Here is a 20,267-nt window from a genome sequence, read left to right on the forward strand (position 1 = left end):
CATTCACCGTGGGGTAAGCGAAGAGCGTAGCACTTTGGCCATGGCATTAGAGAACTCTGTAGGATGTACCCACGCATAAAATACCCCTGTACGGAGGCTGAAACCACCGGATGTGCCATCATGAGCTTTCGTGTAACTCTTCGTTCTTTGAAGATGATGCTGGGTATCCAGGTAAATTTGGTCAAACAGGGGGAGGACACTTTGGTCATACGACTATCCAGCCTAGGATCGACACGTGGTGACGAAAATGATAGAAAACCGCAAGGGCCGGGCCCATATCGATCCAACGATAGACCTGCCGCGGTTTCACCACCACGTTACCGCGTGGTGGAGCTGTGCCCTGCGGCCAACGCGACTCGGGCGTTCCCCACGTCGGGCCTCGGACGATGTGTCCTCCCGTGGGTGGGTCAACACGTGCGTACGGTATCCCAGGTCGAGACGTCACGTGACAGGGAGAGCGATCGACGAGAGGAAGATAAAGGAGATAAAGGGGGAGACGCGTGGCTACGTGGGTGGAAAAATCACGTGAAATAAAGCGGTCACGTGAGAAAAAGAAAAGGTTTCGCTGGTCTCGAGGGTGGCTTTTAGACCAGTAGCCGCCCGGAATATTCCTTTAAGGACATTCAATAAGAATTATGAATGATAATAAGGTATTTTAAAGTATTTTACATTAAAAAAAAATCTAGTATTGGACTTTTAGGCGATAGCAGCCTCCTAATTGATTTTTTATTTGAGACTTTTTTTTTTCATCGTCAGTTTAACAAAAAATATCCTTTGTTGGTCACACAATCGCCTCCGCCCCTACTCTCACTTTGAGTAGCACCACCCCATCCTCCACCCTTCATCCTCCAAAGTTGTCATCGCTCCACCTTAATCCCGTTTGAAGTTCACATATTTCGAAAGGATAAAATCGTGTAAGCACGTTCATCGTCCAAAATAGATAATTCCTCGCGAATCTACGAGCCACACCAATGATCACCTACTTATCAATTAATTTAATTATTAAAATATCTTATTATATATGTTTTTAATGCGAGTACAAGATGATTAATTAATTTAATCGGATCTTATTAGATATGTTTCTAATAAGAGTCTCTTATCAGAGAGATATTCAAATCAAATTTTTGATCTTCATCATCTAACATTTGTCGTAACTATATCAATTATCACCAATTTGAACTTCATATTCCATCCTAAGTATATGTAAGAATTTAAGAAAGACTATTAATCTTATATTATTTAAACTTCACAATCTTAAAAATAGGAATATGATAGTTCAATGGGTATAAAACATAACCCTGGTATTAGTCGGTCATTGATATAAACTATGATATAACGTATACAACTTACTCGTCAAATATCGAGAGCTCAAATTAAAATCATATAATTTATTTTATCTAAGTATTAGTCTTTGTGATAATATAATAGATCCACTCATCAAGGGTTAATAGGTTCAAAATATCATGTGATAATTTTTTAAAGTTTCAATTAACCTAACAATGAAGACTTTAACTACTAATAGAATGATTATGTGAATGAATTATGTTTTCACCCTTTATGTTTATATATAAAAAAATATATATAGATTAATAACTAATTTGTGTTAGATTATGTGATCTTATTTAATTAGATATGATATATTATACATTTAATTTGATTCTGATTATAATTAAATAAAAGTTCAATTATGATAATATTTAGATAATCGGGAGGGACTCTCTTAATTTTTTTGTTTAACCTCTATGTTTTCACCTATAAATAGATCACCTTGTAGATACGTAGTATATGTTGTAGGTATTATAAATAGATCTTGTTAGTGAAAAAATTGTGCCGTGGTTAGTGAGTTAGCACGACCTGATCCACGGGTCGATGTCGGGAGTTTTCTATCAACTGAGCTGGATACCGAGGTCAACCAGGCCCTCGCGATGGGTGTTGATCAGCGTTCCTTGGTGTGCCAATTCGGATGCTGTGTATGCCGAACTGCGTCTCTCATTCTCCGGGGTGGTTGACAGCTCGTCTTCGCGAGGTGGCCGCGCCCTCAGGAAGGAGTGTTGTTTAGCATTGGTCGGGATCCGGACCGATTGGCTGCTCTCCTTCGTGCACTAGATGACGATTCTCGAGTGGTTGGCAGCTCGCCTTCGTGAGGTGGTTGTGTTTTCCTACAAAAATGACCCTCGTCGGGATCACCTGAGGAGGCCCCTCCAACGAGCAAGTTTGTAGAGTGATCAATTGATTTTTGTCACCCCTTTTTTTTTCCCTCCTAGCCAAATGCTGGCTAGAGGTCTTTATATTACTGTACGTGGGTCGGTCGTACGCAGGTTAGCATGGTTCACGTGCCGAGCAGTATTTTAGTACGGATTCTGACTTGGCGTGTCTTGGGGGCGGCGCTATCTCGGGGCTCTTGAGGTCGAGCAGTGCTACGGATTTTAACTTAGCGTGTCTTGGGGTCGATGTTGTCTCAGGGTTCTCGAGGTCGAACAGTACTTTAGTACGGATTCTGACCTGATGTGTCTTAGGGGCCAAAATATGCCGTATCAATAATCAAGCAACGTGTTATTCAAATTGGACGAGTTGCACGTTCAAACCTGGTTAGATTGCATGATTAACAACAATCTTATTAGTTTAGAAGATGATTGAATTACCCGTGTTGTTATAGCAAATTCTTATTAGATTTGTCGAGTCATAGAGTCATGGTTTTGGTCTAATCCTATTGCAAGGTTGTTGGTGTGATTGAATTCCGTAAGAAATAATTATAACACATTAGATAAATAATTCAAGTTAATGTGAGGAAACAATAAGGTGGTAATAATACGAGATTCCAAGGGTCGAACAGGAGAAACCCAATTTAACAGATACATCAAGTGGACATGTTTTGGGCTGTCCAAACCACAACAAGACCGACTCGGTCCACTCCGCTACGAACCGAGCCGCCCGTTTCGCTTCGCTTCGCATATAGCCACAAATAGCGGCCGAGCGCCGCAGGCCCGTCGCCTCGCCTCGCCTCGCCGTAGCGATGGACGACCTCGGTTGGGGCTCCCGTTTCCCTTCCTACCTCGACGCGCGCGACCGCCGTCCCGACGCCGTCAAGCGCGAGCTTCCGGACGATGCCGGCCCCCGCCTCTTCTGCGACGCGTGCGGCGGCGTCGAGTTTGACAGCGGCGACGACGGGTTCTACTACTGCCGCCTTTGCGGCTCCCAGAGCCAGGACGTCCTCGACACCGGCTACGCGGAGGAGGACGTCTTCGGCGACGCCCAAGGCTCAGGCGCGCTCTACCACATCCACCGCCACCGCGCCCAAAAGCACTCGCAGGACCCCGCCGCCCCCGCGATTTCCAAGGACGACGTCCTTCGGTCCCTCTCCAAGTCCCTCGCCGCCGGCTCCGGCGGAGCCGTGAAGAAGGAACAGGAGAAGGCGCTGCCGTACGGATTCGATGATGAGCCGTCGGAGCCGAGGGATTTCGGGGCGGGCCCCTGCCTCGACGCCGAGACACTCGCGAGGGGGATCCGGCTTCGGTACGTGCAGGGGTTGCAGGTGATCCTGCAGCTCCAGTGTGAAGCTCTGGTAGAGAAGTTTGGCGTGAGCCCCCTGATCTGCGGCCTCGCGGGCACCATCTGGTTGCGGTTTGTAGCGTCTTCCATGGTGTTTGATGAGGGTTGGGGACAGAAGGTGATTGCCGAGTCCGAGGCTACTGTCTCACAATCAAGGGATGACAATCTTGGTAAAGATCTCGTCCATCTTTATGCTTCTATCTCCCTTGAATAGTTCTTATCCTATTTTTGTTTGGTTGGACACAACATATCCAACCATAAAGATCATATTTTGAAGCACGGAAAGGCTATAACTTGGTATGTTGGTACCTTTAGAATTTTAGCAGCTTCCTTCTAGCTGGAAAGTATCTTGAAAATTTTCAAGTGGCATGAGATTGTCTGAATTAAAATCCTGAAAAAGCAACACCAGAATCCTACAGCTTGTGATCATGCATTTGGACCCTCACGCAAAGATTCACTGCTTATTCAGTGGCTATTATCTTACCTGAAAAAGTTGGGGTTCACTGTATTTTCTTTATGTGCAACAAAATATACATGATGTCTTCTTGGCAGCATGTCTAATGTTGGAAAATGTCCTTATGTCGTATACCTGAACAATTTTAATGATTGAGTTTGCATTAGCTGTTTGTCTGTTCTCTTTGAATAGGATGGTTATTTTCCTTTGTTTTTGTGACATCAATGTGAGAGGTCAAGGTCAAGGTCAATACCTATCTGTTGCCATCATCTATAAGCTAGAAACTAAACCTTCATGACAGCAAACAAATCCTGTGATCAGTTGGGTAGTCATGCTTTTGGGCCAATTATCAACAAGTTGCTTCCCCTCCTTTTCCATGTTCCAAGATCTTTAAGCTTTGCCAAAGCAGTTGTGATAGATTACCTTGCAGTGTGGATCTGCACCATTGTAACTGAGAATGCAGATAGATGAAGAACATGCATTGCCAACTTGTAGCATATTTAAACTCAACAGAACTTTCTGTTTTGTATGAATATACATCTGTGTGTAAAGCTTTTATGGACCGCTGCTTGTGAAAAATGTGGAAGGTGCATGTTGTGAGAGTAAACAGATCCATTTGTTGATTAAACATCCTTCCTATATAATTCCTCATTTGTGATTTTTTTTCCTTTGCTACACTGAACCATGTTGCAAAATTGTCCATATTACATCTAAAATATAGCCTCTTTCTGCTTTGGCCTATAAGAAAACTATGCCTGATGGTAGATATTTCACAATTTCAAGGTTGTGCTTTCTGAAAACACTTAAGCCATTCATGTAAGAACTATTCCTTTAGTGTTGCTTGATGCATTAATTGTCTTGCCTATTTATCAACTGTTCACATTCTCTACATGTTTGTCTCAACTTATTTGCAAATGTGTAGCTTTTTAATGTTTTTATAAATAATTTTCTCTTATGTTTAGTTGCAGAAGTGCAAACACCTGCTAAGCATATCAAAGCTAAATATACAACAGAGCCACGCAATGCAGTTGGACGGAGAGCTATTTATATATGGCTTCGTGCATTGAGAAAGACAATTCCTGTGTATTCCTCTCTTGCTATTTCCTTTTTGGCTTGCCATATTGCACGAGAAGCAATTCTGCCAACCGATATAGTTAAATGGGCATCAGAGGCAAAACTTCCTTACCTCACAGCATTTTTGGTACTTGATAAGTATCTTGGAAGTTCGTCAAGTTCTTGCCCATTAAGTTCGAGGCTTTTGTTTAGGCCTGTCCGAGTTATTGGATCTTGGCAATTAGAAGCAGTAGCTGGTTCTATTGCACAAAAAATTGGACTGAACCTTCCTTCTGTGAATTTTTATGCTATCGCATCTCGGTACCTGAAAGATCTCTCTCTTCCAATAGAAAAGATTCTTCCACAAGCATGCCGCCTTTATGAGTGGTCAATCCCTGCAGATCTATGGTTGTCTTGTAACACATCTAGGCTTCCAACTCGTGTTTGTGTTATGGCAATTCTGATTGTAACAGTAAGAATCCTGTACAACATACATGGCCAAGGGTTCTGGGAAATGACTTTGTTGGATGCAAGTGACACCCCAAGATGTCAAACTCGAAATCCTGATGTCTTCAGTTTGAGTCCTGCAGGGAAGCTTGGAGATGCAGCTGGTGGTGCTAAAGGATCTTGCTTCACTACAAATTCCTCAGCAGTTAAGAACATGTCAAGCATCAAGAGTGCTGATTTCAACACTAAGGAGCTGTTGGACATTCTTCAAGCTGCACATGATAAGATCGGCACCGCGCATGGTAAACTAAATTATAAACTATTTTAGTCTTGTCAATAGTCAATGATTATGCACATGATTGATATTTACGGAAAGGCTTCACAGGACTTCCTACAGTCTCTTTTTGGTTGAATTTCTTTTGAATTTCACGTGTCTAGATTTGATGATATGAACATTAAAATGTTTCATGATTTCTGTTTTTGAAACTAGGCAACCTAGACAATAGGACTGGCAGTTGGTCTGACTGGGGCAGGTTTTGGTCTTATAGCAAGGTTAATCTAAACCCATAAGATGTTGGACTTTTCGTGTCAGGTAAATTTAGGCTAATTGAGTGAGAATGTGCACCTTTTTGGAAATAAATGTGTTGGATGTTGTTGAGACTCTATAGGAAGGGAAACTATGCTGGACCAAACTCTGACCCTGCAAGCTGGTTATTCTTGTTAAGTGGATGAGGCCAGCATGCTTAGGTCAGGATTTACATGCCTATTTGGTTATCTGTATATCCCACAGGTTGTGTTACTCCTGATTGCTACTTTCTACACATACTTATGCTGTCGCATTTCATATTTGGAGGTAGATCCCATTAAGCAGAGCCTAACCATGGAAAGTTTTGATAGGTTAGTTGTTAGTGTATGCATTGACTTTTTTGCTTCCTATTACAACAAATCTTTTGTTTATAGAAATGAATGAACAACTGGAGCAATAAAAAGTTCTTGAGGCTATTTATCACCCTTAAATTTTTTTCCTTGGAAATTTATGTAATTAGCTATACATTGATCTTTCTTATGTACATATCATCATTTAATTTATATATTTCATTTCCTTTATGCTGATCTTAGAGAAACTACTTGTGGGTGTTTTATTAATTAACAAATACTCATTTATTGGCAGATTATTCAAGAGACTTGAGGTCTTACCTCAAATACTGCCAGGATGTAGTTTTTGGTGGAATGACCACCTCATATGATGAGCAGACACTAATAGAAAGATTCTGGGAAACATACGACAAACAAGAGGTAATATATTGCTTCAGCTGCCCTTTTATTGCTCTGATCTCACACATCAGGCAACCTTATTATTTGAGTTTTGGCTTCAGATTGGTAATTGGTGATCCAGTTTTCAGCCTTCAAGATGCTTTTATAAAACTTAACAACCACAAGGACAACATCCCAACTAATTTTTTTAACTAGAACATTAGACATGAAACTGTTGAACGAGGATATTGGAACTTTCATTTTCATGTGTCATTAATGTTCCAATATAATTTGAAGCGGTTTTGGAGAAAACAAAAGTCCGATCACAACTTTTGTTTACGTTGGGTTTGAAACTAGAAAATGATATTATAGCTTAATGCTTGTACAAGCACTTTTTCTTTCTTGTTGAAGAGTACTATCATCTAGAAATTTGTTGCTAAGTATCCTAAGAGCTTGTTTAGATTCTTATAAGAAACTTCAATAAATGTATATTAATATGATTTGTCAATATCACTTGAAGACTTTGTTTATCTGCTTTAAGAAGCATTCTCAAAAACATATTGATTAGATTATAGGGTAGAGTCTCACCCAGGGTTTGTCGTGGTATATTGCCTGGTATGAGCGGTACATACTGGCCTAATAGGGGACTGATTCGCGAACCACCCTATACCGAGTGATCCAGTTAAATTAATAAAATATTCAAAGAAATGATGGGGCCCATGTCCAAATAACGTAAAAAAGGAAAAAGAAGAGATTAGGGCTCATGAATGTGAGCCCTCTTCTCGCATAAGGTGCCATCGCCTCGCCATTGTCGCTTCGCCTTTGCTGTCACTACTACTTCGCCGTCGTGTAAGGTGCCACCACCTCATCGTCGTTGCTTCCCCATTGCTATCGCTTCGCCATTGTGTAAGATGTCGTTGCCTCGTTGTTGTCGTTGCTTCCCAAGTACATTGTTGTTGCTCTTTTCTCCTCTTATTTCTTCTTCTTTTTCCTCCACTTCTTCCTCTTCTTCCCTCTTCCTTCCTCCTTCCTATGTTCCTTACTGCTCCTTCCACTTAATCTTTCTTTTTCTTCATCGCCGAGCCACCTGTACGCACCGGTGTACCATGTGTCAGTACATCGGTATATACCGATATGTACCGTTCCAGTAGTTTGTCAAAACAAGTTCGGTACCCAAAAAGGCAAACCTTGGTCTCGCCTAACTCTTGTGTTTTGGACTTATTTTTGAATGGTTGCAAGATCATCTCTAGAAGTTCCTCACTTTGTTGGAACTTTGTTTCTTTTTTGAAGATTAAACTCTGTCTATATAGGCTTAAAATTTTATTCAAATACGATATTATTTAGATTCAACAGACATTATAAAGCTATGCAAATGAATCTATTAAAATTTATGCAAACATGATACTATTTAGATTCAATAGAAGTTATAAAACAAAAAAAAAGATTTGCATATTGCCTTTCTTGATTTATAGTAGGTCATAAAGTTCCTAGAGATTTATTATGATGAGCTTAGAAAAACAAGTTGTATCCATTAATCTTATGAAGGATATGTAAGATAATATAGTCACTAGTATTCGAGAGTATGTCTAGTGAATTTTCTACTAGTATAGGACTACATCAAGGATCCACATTAAGTTTTTACCTTTTCAAATTGATAGTGGACGAATTTACTAATTTATATGATAGAATTTTTTAGCATATATTATATGCTAAAATATTGTCTTAGTTATTAAGAGTTTAAATGGAATCATTTGTAAACTCGAATTATGAAGACAATTTTTAGAAATTAAGATTAAGATTGAATAGATGCAATTAGTGTTATCAAAGGCACTAGGTGCCAAGGGTTCGAAATGCCTATAATTCTAGGTGCTTGCTTGAGTGAAGTGAGGTGTTCACCAATATAAAACTTATAAAATAATATAATTAAGGGGAAAGACAATCATTAAGGTAAAAATAAGATAATCCATGAGTATCATATACTTTTATATTTAAAATATCACCACTAAAACATTGAATGACATTCATTTCATCATCTAAGAAGCATTAAAGTACTAAATCATCCAAATCTAATAACAAAAATAATAAAACAAAAGAAGAATGAACATTATTCTGCAAAGGAGGAGTAGGGTCTGAGAACAAGAGGAGGTTGGTGGAAAGTATAAGGCAGGGGAGGGGGTTGTGGGCAATCGAATGCAGGGATAAGGGCTCTCAGCAGGGGAGGCATGGAGGTTGACAGTAGCAAGTGGTAGGGGCTAACAGCGATAGGGAGCGGATGGAGGAGGGGGTTGCGAAGAAAAAGAGAGAGGAAGTGACTGTCGAAAGAAAGAGAGAGGTGGAGATGACTGGCTAGAGAAAGAGAGAAGCAAAGGAGAGGAGTGGGAGGGAGCTGTAGAGAGGCATGGTAGAGAAGAGAGAGAGAGGGTGGGGGGCTTAATTGTAGGGAAGAGGGGGAGAGGGGTCGTTGCACCACCGGAGAGGAAGGAGAGAGAGCATAATGTGGAAGGGAAAGAGCTAAGAGGGAGAGGAGGTTTCGTCGTTGTGGTTCGTTGAGAAGGAAGGCACCACCATGCCTTTGATCATTCGGTCGCTAACCTCCTTGTATGCAGGAGGATCATTTTGTCGTCGGTCACCTCCCATGCATCGGGGTCGGATGCCTAGGGTTTTCCAATGAGAGAAGGCTTAGAGGGTTGGGGGGGTGGTTGGGTTAGGGCAAACTATTAGTTGGTTTGGTTGAACCCACTGAATCCAATCAATTGAAGCCAATCAAGTCTGATCCGAACTTGCTCGGTTTGATTCAACTTAGGTGCGCACCCAAATCGCGCCTACTTAATGACGCTCACATAAACCTTCTTTGAGGCACTCATGCCTCGCCTCGCCTTACTCGGGTGCCTAGGTGAGCGACATACAAGAGGTTGTAATTTTGGTAATAATAGGTATATACAAGAGGATATAGTTAAGGTAGATAAGCAAGAAGTTCCATTAAGTAAAAGTATTTGGTATACCGGATCAATTATTCAGTAAGATGAAAGCAGGATGGTTAAAATAGTGAAGAATGTCAGAAATCTTGTGTAATTGGTACTTTTGATATTAATAAAATATATAAGGTAGTTGTTAGATCATCAATGCTTTATGACTTTGAGTGGGTCCAAGTATTAGTTAAGAAACAACATATATAAAAAGTTTATGTTGTTGAGATGAGAATGTTGATATGAATGTATTGAGTTCCTAGGAAAGATAGATAAAAAAATGTTTTCATTTGTGAATAATCATGTGTTGCATCAATAGAGGATAAAATGAGAAAAAATTACTTAAGATTGTATGAATATGTTCCCAGGAGATATAATGATAGTTAGAAGATGTGAAATAATTATTATTAGTTGTATGATGGGAGGTAGAATAAGATTTAAAAAAAATTTAATAGAAACTATAAATAAAGATTTAAATACTCTTATTTTAAGATATGACTTTACAGATCTCAATGGCAACAAAAGCTCAATGCAGTTGGCCCCAAATAGTTAGGACTTTATGACTTTGTAGTTGTTGTATCATAGAAATTGGTGGTTGGTCTTGTGCCCTTGGATTATATCAGCAACTAATGACTAAGTGCAACTTTCTCAAATCTTTTGTAACAAGTACTTGGTATTCTTAGGCCTTTCATCCCCTCTATCATTGGACCATCTTGAGTATGTTTTTGTGAATTCTACCCTTCTTTCTACTTTCAGTTTCAAACATATGAAAATATGTAACCTTATTTTGTTTAGGGATTGTCCATTTAAATTTATGTTTCAAACATATGAAAATATGTAAACATATGAAATCCGCTCCTGCATTTTTATGTTTAGGTACCACAACAAACAGTTTGCCAGTGTTTTTATATTCATTTCCTGCTACTGATGAACTGGTAATGCAACATATGTTGCTTGAGCTCATCCGAGTAGTCATGCCTATACTGAACAAAATTTACTGCTATGTCTTCTGGTATATGTTGCTTAGAGTGCCAATGGGTGAACTGAATTCCTGGATAATCAGCAAGTGGGATTAGACCTGAGAAAGAACTGCTCAATATCATGAAAGCACTGGATCTGACCGTTCCTTGATAATAGGGTTGTTTTAGAGTAACATGATGGCTTTCATTTATTAATCTGTCTATTTGTGGAAGGTGATCTCTGCCCATTTCATCGGGCTTCCATGTGTAGATTGATGATTGGACTTTCTTGTTTGGTACTTGTAAATTCTAAGCATTTTCATTTGCACTACATGCAATATCTATTCAATGTAGAGGCCTAAATAAGAATTTTAATGTGATATGATAAATCAGTCGTGTTGTCACGGACTTAGCTGGAATTGCCTAAGCCGTGAGGCACCATTGCTGCAAAGACGTGAACTTAGCTTGAGTTGCTTAAGTCGCAAAGCGTCATTGCGCCAACTTCTCGGACTTAGCTGGGATTGCCTAAGTCATGACGCGCCCTTACGATATGCATCCGCAAAGGGTCAGCCAGTTTGCAATCTCACTCAGGTCCCGAAAGACCTGTAAAAGATAAAGTTGATTAGTTCGAAAACGAGCAACGGACAAGTCCCGACGTCTCGCAGAAAGGGAAGCTTTACAAGCAATTTAGCGAGCACCTTGCGTGCATAAGAGATAAGAGGGAAGGAGGAAAACAAGGACTTTAGAAGGTAGAACGAATAGTTGCAAGTCCACAAACAACTACTTACCGAGTGCCGGGCGCGAAGGCAAGTTCCCGTCAAGTTAACATGTGAACTTGTGAAGATTGTTCAACGTCCGACAATATACCGAAGCCCCATCCAGCCTTGTGCCACCCGGGGGTTCCAGGGTGCTGAGATGACTGACGCTTCGCGTGCAGTTACGGCTTGCAGAAAACAAGCCGTGGCACACGAAAACGGAGCCATTTTGGGGCAGTTCGGTCAGGCGCGGCGAGCGATCGCACTGCAGCGTTGCAACCTATTCGAACATACATTTTTACAAGCAAAAACACACAAAACCAAGGTAAAACAGGTTGTTATGTCTCTGTACAAGCATGCAAAAGCGACGAACGGTTCATTGAACGAAGTTGTTGCGGGTGCGCGACGAACGTTCGTGACAGTACACTTGCAAATTTTTGTATAGAAGGATACTCCTGATGGTAATAAAATTCTCTTTCGATCTATGCTGCAAGGTTTAGATGTTCAGGTTTAAAGTTAGTCACATTCTTTTACTTCTAAAGTTATGAAAAGATATGAAAAATAAAAATTAAATTGTGCCACTCGTCCTCATTTCTATGAAATTTAACCTGGAACACTTTCTCCTGGCATGAATAATTTGGAATTAAATTGAAACTTCATGCAGTCACAAACTAAAACAATTTGAGATTGTTTGCTTTGATCGCTTTGCATGATTGTTTTGTTTTCTTGTTTTAATTTCTGATTTTTTTATTATGACTAGTACAAGCGAAGGCAATCTTGTGAGTTTAGTCTACCTTTGTGTCAGGACGATATTCAACAAGAGAGTCTAAAAGATGAGCTTCTTGATTCAAAGGGTAAGAGACAGAGAGAAGTACCTGCTACCTCTTTCTTTGATTTCAAAAGAAGGGAACAGAGCAAAAGTAGCCAACACATAAACAGAGAGAGATCACCTGATGATTATGGTGGTACAACCAGCAGAGATGGTTTTGCAAACTCTGCTGATCCAAATGAGAAAGATCCTCTTTGTAATTCTTCTTTGACGCCTTCCAGAAATGCTGCAGTGGAAAGAATGAAATTGAGCATGGAGGAGAGTGGGTTTTATTACCTACCTCCTAGAGTTCAGAAGAGAACAGATGGTTATCTTCACTATAAGAGAAAGAGATTAGATGGAAAACTAATTTGTGTTGCACATGCTGATTATTACATAGTATTACGGGCTTGCGCAAAGGTTGCTCAGGTTGATATGCGGATGATGCATCTTGGGGTCCTGAAATTTGAGAGAAGACTTGCTTGGATTGAACAACGGATTGATAGCAGCTTGAACACGTTACCTCAGCTTTTGCATCAGATGCAAGACAACTAATAACTTCATCACAAGTTAAAGGAGTTTTCTACCGTGGTCTCTCTTTCATGATGGCGACAAGAAAGAGTAAAGTTCACACTTTGTTTTTGAAGTACTATTTTGTGCATATTATTTTGCTGGTATGCATATATTTTGTTAATTCATCTTATCATTAGATTGGCATTATTTTTTGTAGTAGTATAGAGTTATCTGAAATGTTTTGTTTCTCAACGTTCCATGTAGATGAAGTTTGTTGCCTATTTGATGCCTGATGTTGTATTGGCTGGATCTCTGTGTTACCATTACCACTTAAAAACAAACTCTTCGTATTCCTGCCTACAAACTTTCATTTTAATTGTGACTATCCTTTCTGAAGTTTCTTTAGTTTTAATTTGATGAATTAGAGAATACTCTAGGCGGAGAATACCAGAAAGCAGCCTTCATCTGAGATGGTAGGTCACTCATTTCGTTTCATTGCTTCATAATTCTTAGTGATCTGGGTGCAAACTTCTTGAGTTATCTTGTCATTTCTGTTGCTTTTAATGGACAGTTTCCTGTCTGCAGCTTTGGAACACAGTAATTTCAAGTGCTCATGAGAGGTCATGAAACTGCGAGTTAGTCAACCGTGAAATGATGAGAGATTTACAAAATTATTAAAGCACACATTGTTTCAAGGTAAGCATTGAGTTGTTTCATGGTTTGTCATCTGGATTTATGTTGGTTGTTAACTTTAACTGCATCCTGACAAGTGTATGTCTTGATGTTCCTAAGGACAACGTCAATTGCTTTCATGCTCTCCAATTTTGTTTCCTCCACGGACTCTGGTTACTGTTTCCAGCACCATGGTAGATTTTCAACGTATGCAGCAATGTTCCTCACATTATATATTCTTCATCCACTGGCCTAGTTGTCCTTGTCCATAGCGCCAGGTTTCATGTAAACGACACCAGCATCCAGGTGCCAGTTCAGACTTTATCTGCACTCAAAAGGAAGTAGCGGCCTTTTCTGGTTCAAGGTGAGACATTTTTAGCTGTGGATCAAAACTATAGAGGCAGGAACGTTTTATAATATTTCAATGCCAGCTTAATTTTGATATTTGATTTTCTATTTGAAGGGCTGCACAATCTGCAAATTTGAGTACAGTATAAGCATGAGATCATCTAAAACAACGGTACCATGGCTGTTCTTGCAGACCATCAAATGATCATTCCGCAGCACGCCTGGTTGGAAACACTTTGTTATGGGCTTGAAAGCAAGATGCAAATCTCCTGTTGCTTAGCATCAGTTTGGAAGATACCTAGATTCGCTGGATGGACGCTGCTTGGTCTTTTCTTAAGCTGTTCATCAGAAAGGTAGAGTGATTTCTCTCCTTCTGTTTGATGTAACCCAATGATTGATCAAGTATGTATAGCTTAGGTTTTCTCTCTTTCCAAATTGAAATTTTCTTCTTCTTCTAACACACTAGTTAACAAGGGAAAGGAGCAAATGGGAGCTATAATTTTCAGCTAGACGCCACACAACAAACCACCCCCATGGAAGGCAATGTAAAAGTTTCCTCTTCTTCTTCCGACGTCGATTCTCTCATTTTCTTTTTCTTCTAAGCATCCTTCCGATCGGTATCAGTGATGTTGCGAGTGGGAATGGCTGCTTGCAGCAGTGCGACAGCCACAGCTAGGGCATTACGGGTGGTGCTTTTCCTGCTTTTGTTGCCCGGTGATGCTTTATCTTGTACTGAATTTTTTTGGGTATGATGGTAGTGACAGCTGATTCTAGAACAAATAATTGTAGATGTTCCTCGTGTTGGCTAGAACTGAAAGGACTCCATTTGATGTGAAGGCAAGTTTGGTCTGATGATTTGTTGTGATTGTAGATTGAATTGTTGTGATTGTGGTCAACAAATGTTTTAGGTTGATGATTTATAACTTGTTACTTGTAGTGATTGTGGTCAACAATTGTTGTGATAACACAATACAAATTCCATTGATGATTTATAACTTGTTACTTGTAGTATTTCATCTGATTCCTTGTATTTCCTTATTAAAGAAATGCTTTCTGGGAGTACTTGGTTATTCAATAAATACTCAAAAATTAATAAGCATAAAAGAAAACAGCAGAACTCTTCTTTTCTGAGATGTAAAGATAGCTTAGTGCTCACCATGGAATCCTGAAACGGATTTCTTCTTTGATGCGACAATTATTTGAGAATCTTTCCATCTAGATCTTGTCGGAGAAGGGAAGCGTTCAAGATTCACGTGCTCTTTTTCTGCCGCCCATGTGCAATTAGTGATGCTAAAAACGTTATTTTATTATATTTTTATTAAATAAATATATATTGTAGTATTTTATTTGATGTGCTTAATATTGTTTTTTAGTTTTATTATTATAAAGATTATATTTTATTAACTTATAAAATATAAATATTACTTTCCTTTGAATTGACGATGTTGAATGGATTTGTTAGTTCCGAAGTTAAGACAGATTGACAGTTGATTGAATTCATTTTTCAAATTTATTTTATTAACTTAAATTATCTAAGTTTACCGGTAGAAAATCACATTATAATGTTGCGTCCAAAAAGAAAGATTATATTTTTTTAATCTCCATCTCATTGTTGATGAAGAAGAATTTATGTATTAAAAATTATCTTCTCCTATTACCAAATTGAATTGATGGGCCAATCACCACATCTCTCATCCAAAATATGAGGTAGAGGAGCAACCATTACTTATGGTGAGGTGAGAAATAAGAGCATGATAGGGGAATCACAAGGAGACATAGCTTGGATGGTGGCCTTAGCATGATTGTTGCCAATCATGCTACAAATTTCCACTCTCACATTTATCACATACATGGCTCCAATCTAGCATTTTAATCATGTTAAGTTGAGGGCATCACATCACATCACATCACATCACATCACATCACATCACATCATGATGATGGACCACCAAACAGAGGAGATATAACTAATAAAAATTTCTTTTTCGATAAATACCTCATTTAATTTATTTTTTTTAATCCAACCTAACAAAATTAATTAAAAAGATAAAATCTCTTATGAGATATCATATTCGATTTGGCTATTGACATGGTGAATTAGATATTTAATTTCACAAAATATATTTTTTTATTCACATCGTAGAATTGTTTAATATTATAACTAATGCGGAAGTCATTTTGTTTTGTTTTTTTTTTTTTTGCATGTTTTATCAGCTCCTCATTAGAAATCAAATTTTCTATTACTTTTGTAAAAAATATTTTAATTTTTTTCTATAGGCATTTATAGTTAGTGGTGAGAAATCAAAACATTGGAGGGGGAATGAATCATCCATACACATTAGATTGATTGGTCTGTGGCTGTCCTTTTCTTGTCCCTATGCTACGAATCTCCATGCTACAATTCCCACTCTCACATTTTAATCATGTCCCAACTTCACATGTCCTATTCCTCGAGAAGCTATATAAAATAATGAGAAACATAAAAGAAATGGAGACACATTTCATCCTTTACTAGTCTTCACAATCTCGCTTGCTTTATCTCTTTCATATATATATATATATATATATATATATATATATATATATATATATATATATATATATATATCTCTCTCTCTCTCTCTCTCTCTCTCGATCCGGACGTTGATCCGACCCGGATCCGAAGGTAGTCCGGGCAGAGAAAATGAACCCGTTTAGCTTTCTATATACCAAACGTTACTCGACGCGATGAACAAAGCTCTGCCTGACTCCTTCGACTGCAAGCTGCACCAGCGGTGACCGCACTCTGACACGCCCTGTTGGTACAGAGGTCGGATCACCGCCGTGGTCTCATTAACCTTTGGATCGACGACAGTGCCTCCGTCATGGAGTCCTTCCTCTCCCCCTTCCCCGCCCCCCGCTGGCCGCCGCCGCCGCTAGCCCACTCCGCTTCCTCTTCCTTCTCCTCCTCCTCCCGGTCCACTGTCACTTCCTTTGCCCCGCCGTCCCTCAACCCTGAGACGCTCCAGCAGCGTCTTAATGCCCTCATCGAGGGCGGCCCCGAGAATTGGACCTACGCTATCTTCTGGCAGTCCTCCCCTGCCGGTGGAGCCGCTGCCCTCAGCTGGGGCGACGGCTACTACAAGGGCTGCGAGGAGGACAAGCGGAAGCCGGCCAGCGTCGGCGCGTCGTCGACGGCGGAGCAGGAGCACCGCAAGCGCGTGCTCCGAGAGCTCAACGCCCTCATCTCCGGCGCCGGCGGCGAGGACGCGGCCGACGAGGAAGTCAGCGATACCGAGTGGTTCTTCCTCGTGTCGATGACCCAGACATTCGCCCCCGGCGCCGGACTCCCGGGCCAGGTCCTCCTCTCCGGCGAGACGGTGTGGGTCGCCGGGGAGGACCGGCTGGCGGCGGCGCCGTGCGAGCGGGCGCACAAGGCGTGGGCGTTCGGCCTGCGGACGATGGCCTGCGTCCCCATGGGGAGCGGCGTCGTCGAGCTCGGCTCCACGCAGGACATCTTCCAGAACTCGGAGATCTTAAGCAAGGTCAGGCTGCTCTTCGGCCGCGGCGGCGGCGGCCCCGCCACCGGATCCTTGCCTCCGCCACCGGAGCAGGGGTTGGTGGATCCCTGCATGCTTTGGATATCGGAACCTTCCGCGCCGACGCCCCCTTCCCATCCCGACAAACGCAGCTCCAGTTGCCTCACCGAAGACCCGAGCTCGATTCGTGTGCATTACAGCCTCAATTTGACCGGTGAGGGCGATGCCGGCGACGCCCTCTATGTGGAGACGAACAAGTCCACGTCGAGGGGGAGCGATGACGGGGGCTTCCTGCCCTCGTCCACGGCTGTGGCGGCCACAGCACCGAAGCCCGAGGGCGGGGGGCTCGATTCGGATCACTCGGACTTGGAGGGCTCGGCCCGGGAGGCGACGAGCAGCGCCACGTTGGAGCGGGAGAAGAGGCCCAAGAAACGTGGCCGGAAGCCGGCCAACGGCCGCGAGGTGCCGATCGACCACGTGGAGGCGGAGCGACAGCGCCGGGAGAAGCTGAACCAACGGTTCTACGCGCTCCGCTCTGTCGTGCCCAACGTGTCGAAGATGGACAAGGCCTCCCTCCTCGCCGACGCCATCGCCTACATCAACGAGCTGCACACCAAGGTGGGAACCATGGAGTCGGAAAAACGAAGGCTTCGTTCCGAGCTCAGCGCCCTCAAGGAGGCGAAGGCGAAGGCGACGGCGAACGAGTGGACGACATCAGAGACCGGCACGAGCGGGGAGGGGGAGGGGGAGGTGGAGGTGGAGGTGAAGCTGCTGGGTCGGGAGGCGATGATAAGGGTGCAATGCGAGAGGAGGGCACACCCGGCGGCGAGGCTGATGGTGGCGCTGAGGGAGCTGGAGCTGGAGGTGTACTACGCCAACGTGACGGTGGTGAAGGAGCTGATGATACAGCAGGCAACGGTGAAGATGGGGAGCCGGATCTACAACCAGGAGCAGCTCACCGCCGCGCTGTTTGCCCGAGTGGCATAGCCTTTTTCTCCACATCCTGACTATCCGTAACTAGTCGTCGTCGTCGTCTACAATTTGGTGCAGCGTCTGCTCGAGAGTTTCCTAAGGTGGTGGGTGTACAACAAAACATATGGATCGATCGTGTTTCCATGAATCAGCTACAAAAATGTCACTCTAGTTTTAGCCATTAGTAGTAGTTCAGCTGTAACTCTACACTCTATGATTCATTCATCTCATCTCAAACTCTCTCTCTCTCACTCTAGTTTTAGCCATTAGTAGTAGTAGTTCAGCTGGAACTCTGCACTCTATGATACCTTTTTTGTCTTTTTAAAGTGGATCTCATCAAAAACTCAGCTACCTCTCACCACCAAATGACCGTCACATCTACTAAGAGAAAGCTTTCAAAAGTTGCATCTTCACTGAAGATGATTGATTGGGTTATGGGCGACGCAGAACTGTGTTTGGTTGCAAATGGAAGAGAGCAGCAGTAAGGACACCAAGCAAGCTTGTCGGCAACAGTTGGATCCAGCCAAACAGAGCAGAGCAGTATGGTATCGCTGTGGAATCGACGTTTCTGTTGTTTGTTCCAATCCCAAAGAACTGGAAGAACTGGAATTGGAACATCTCCGACTTACTTAGAAAACGAGAGAAGAACGAACATAAAATGATTATGAGAGAGTTTTCTTCTCACAAACTCTTCCAATCTTACTTCACAACTACTACTGTTGATAGTATTTGCTTTCCAACTTCCCTACTGTTGATAGTATCAAGCTCCTCCTCCTCCTTGGTGCTCCCAAACCAAAACTCTCTCTTCTTCCTCCTCCCTTCTCGACTATCATCGTTAGAATTTTGAATTATTAATTTTGATGTTAATTTTTTTTTTTCCTATAATTTTGAGTTCAATCTTCTTTTATTTTATTATTTTATTATTAGATTCAAACAATTTAGTGCTTTAATATTTTGTAGATGGTTAAATGAATCCAATTTGATTTCTAATTTGAATATGATATTTTTATCTTTATTTATTTTAATAATCTTAATTGCATATTTGTTATTATTATTTTTATATTGAGGTGCGTCTCGTTTCGTTTCACTTGGACAAGCGAGCGCTCCACGCCTAAAACATGTTTTGAAAACCTTGATGCCTTTCGAGGTATAGCGCATTTGACAATATTGATAAGATACATTACATAATACTATTGAGATGATTATTACTATCGATACTATTACTTAATATACATTATTCACAAATTAATGCTCTCTTATTCCTTTTTATTCATTCTCTAAGTATGGTATGGTAAACAATCAATCAAGACTCATATAAATGATATATATATATATATATTATTTCTTCACTATATTATCAATTGTTATCCTTGAATTCCTCCTCTCCTCCCTCCCCCCACAGGATAATTGTGCTAAGTTTATTCAAATTGAATAAGATGATATTTTAATCAAGGCAGTAGTTACTTGTTGTGCCTCATACACATATTTTGTGACCAATGGGGCTCCTCAAGCGGGTCATGAATGAATGGCCCCTTTTAGATGAGATTCAGTATCATGTCATTTTCAACATCCTCCTCCACTTATTATACACTCCTCCAAGTGTTTGTTGTACATCACAGTGAGTTGCATTTGGGTATAGGGCCTGACCTCATAATAATAGTTTGCTAAAAATAAAATTGGTTAATATAATTGCTAAGAGCTATTTCTAAAAAAATAAAAAAGCAACTCAATCACTAAGCTATTTTAACATTAAAAAAAAAAAAAGTTTGCAAAAGATTATCCCCTTCAGCAGAAAACATCATCAAGTCCATATATTTGCTTCTTTAATCTCTTCTTCGAAATATTAAATTTGAAGACAAAAAACACTTGTAATTCAAATCACGGGGAGGATTTTGAATATACCTTATCTATGACTGACTTCAATGGTATGCTTCGCATGAATTATCATTCTTGCCTCAAGTCACTAATATGCACTTCCTACTAAAATAAAAATAGGCTT

General features: G+C 41.0%; 2 protein-coding genes across 14 annotated transcripts; both read left to right on the plus strand.

Moving 5' to 3' along the window:
• Positions 1-2,922: 2,922 nt before the first annotated feature.
• LOC135585723 (TATA box-binding protein-associated factor RNA polymerase I subunit B-like) lies at positions 2,923-14,808 on the plus strand. Of its 13 annotated transcripts, XM_065097769.1 has the most exons (10): positions 2,924-3,719; positions 4,966-5,805; positions 6,675-6,799; positions 12,198-12,866; positions 13,184-13,231; positions 13,344-13,454; positions 13,551-13,794; positions 13,894-14,131; positions 14,245-14,323; positions 14,403-14,808. In XM_065097769.1, exons 1-4 carry the CDS (start codon positions 3,014-3,016, stop codon positions 12,798-12,800), a joined length of 2,274 nt encoding a protein of 757 aa, XP_064953841.1. In that variant the 5' UTR covers positions 2,924-3,013; the 3' UTR covers positions 12,801-12,866; positions 13,184-13,231; positions 13,344-13,454; positions 13,551-13,794; positions 13,894-14,131; positions 14,245-14,323; positions 14,403-14,808. The 13 variants fall into 13 exon arrangements, with proteins under 13 accessions (XP_064953843.1, XP_064953841.1, XP_064953839.1 ...); XM_065097771.1 differs by having other exon boundaries at positions 2,923-3,719; positions 4,972-5,805; positions 14,245-14,808; XM_065097767.1 differs by having other exon boundaries at positions 13,165-13,231; positions 13,330-13,454; positions 14,245-14,808.
• Positions 14,809-16,486: 1,678 nt separating this feature from the next.
• LOC135606690 (transcription factor MYC2-like) lies at positions 16,487-18,498 on the plus strand. Its single transcript, XM_065097776.1, has one exon. It carries the CDS (start codon positions 16,643-16,645, stop codon positions 18,281-18,283), a length of 1,641 nt encoding a protein of 546 aa, XP_064953848.1. The 5' UTR covers positions 16,487-16,642; the 3' UTR covers positions 18,284-18,498.
• The last annotated feature ends 1,769 nt before the right edge of the window (positions 18,499-20,267 follow it).

Source organism: Musa acuminata, chromosome BXJ2-3 (genome assembly GCF_036884655.1).
Source record: "Musa acuminata AAA Group cultivar baxijiao chromosome BXJ2-3, Cavendish_Baxijiao_AAA, whole genome shotgun sequence".
Lineage (NCBI taxonomy): Eukaryota > Viridiplantae > Streptophyta > Magnoliopsida > Zingiberales > Musaceae > Musa > Musa acuminata.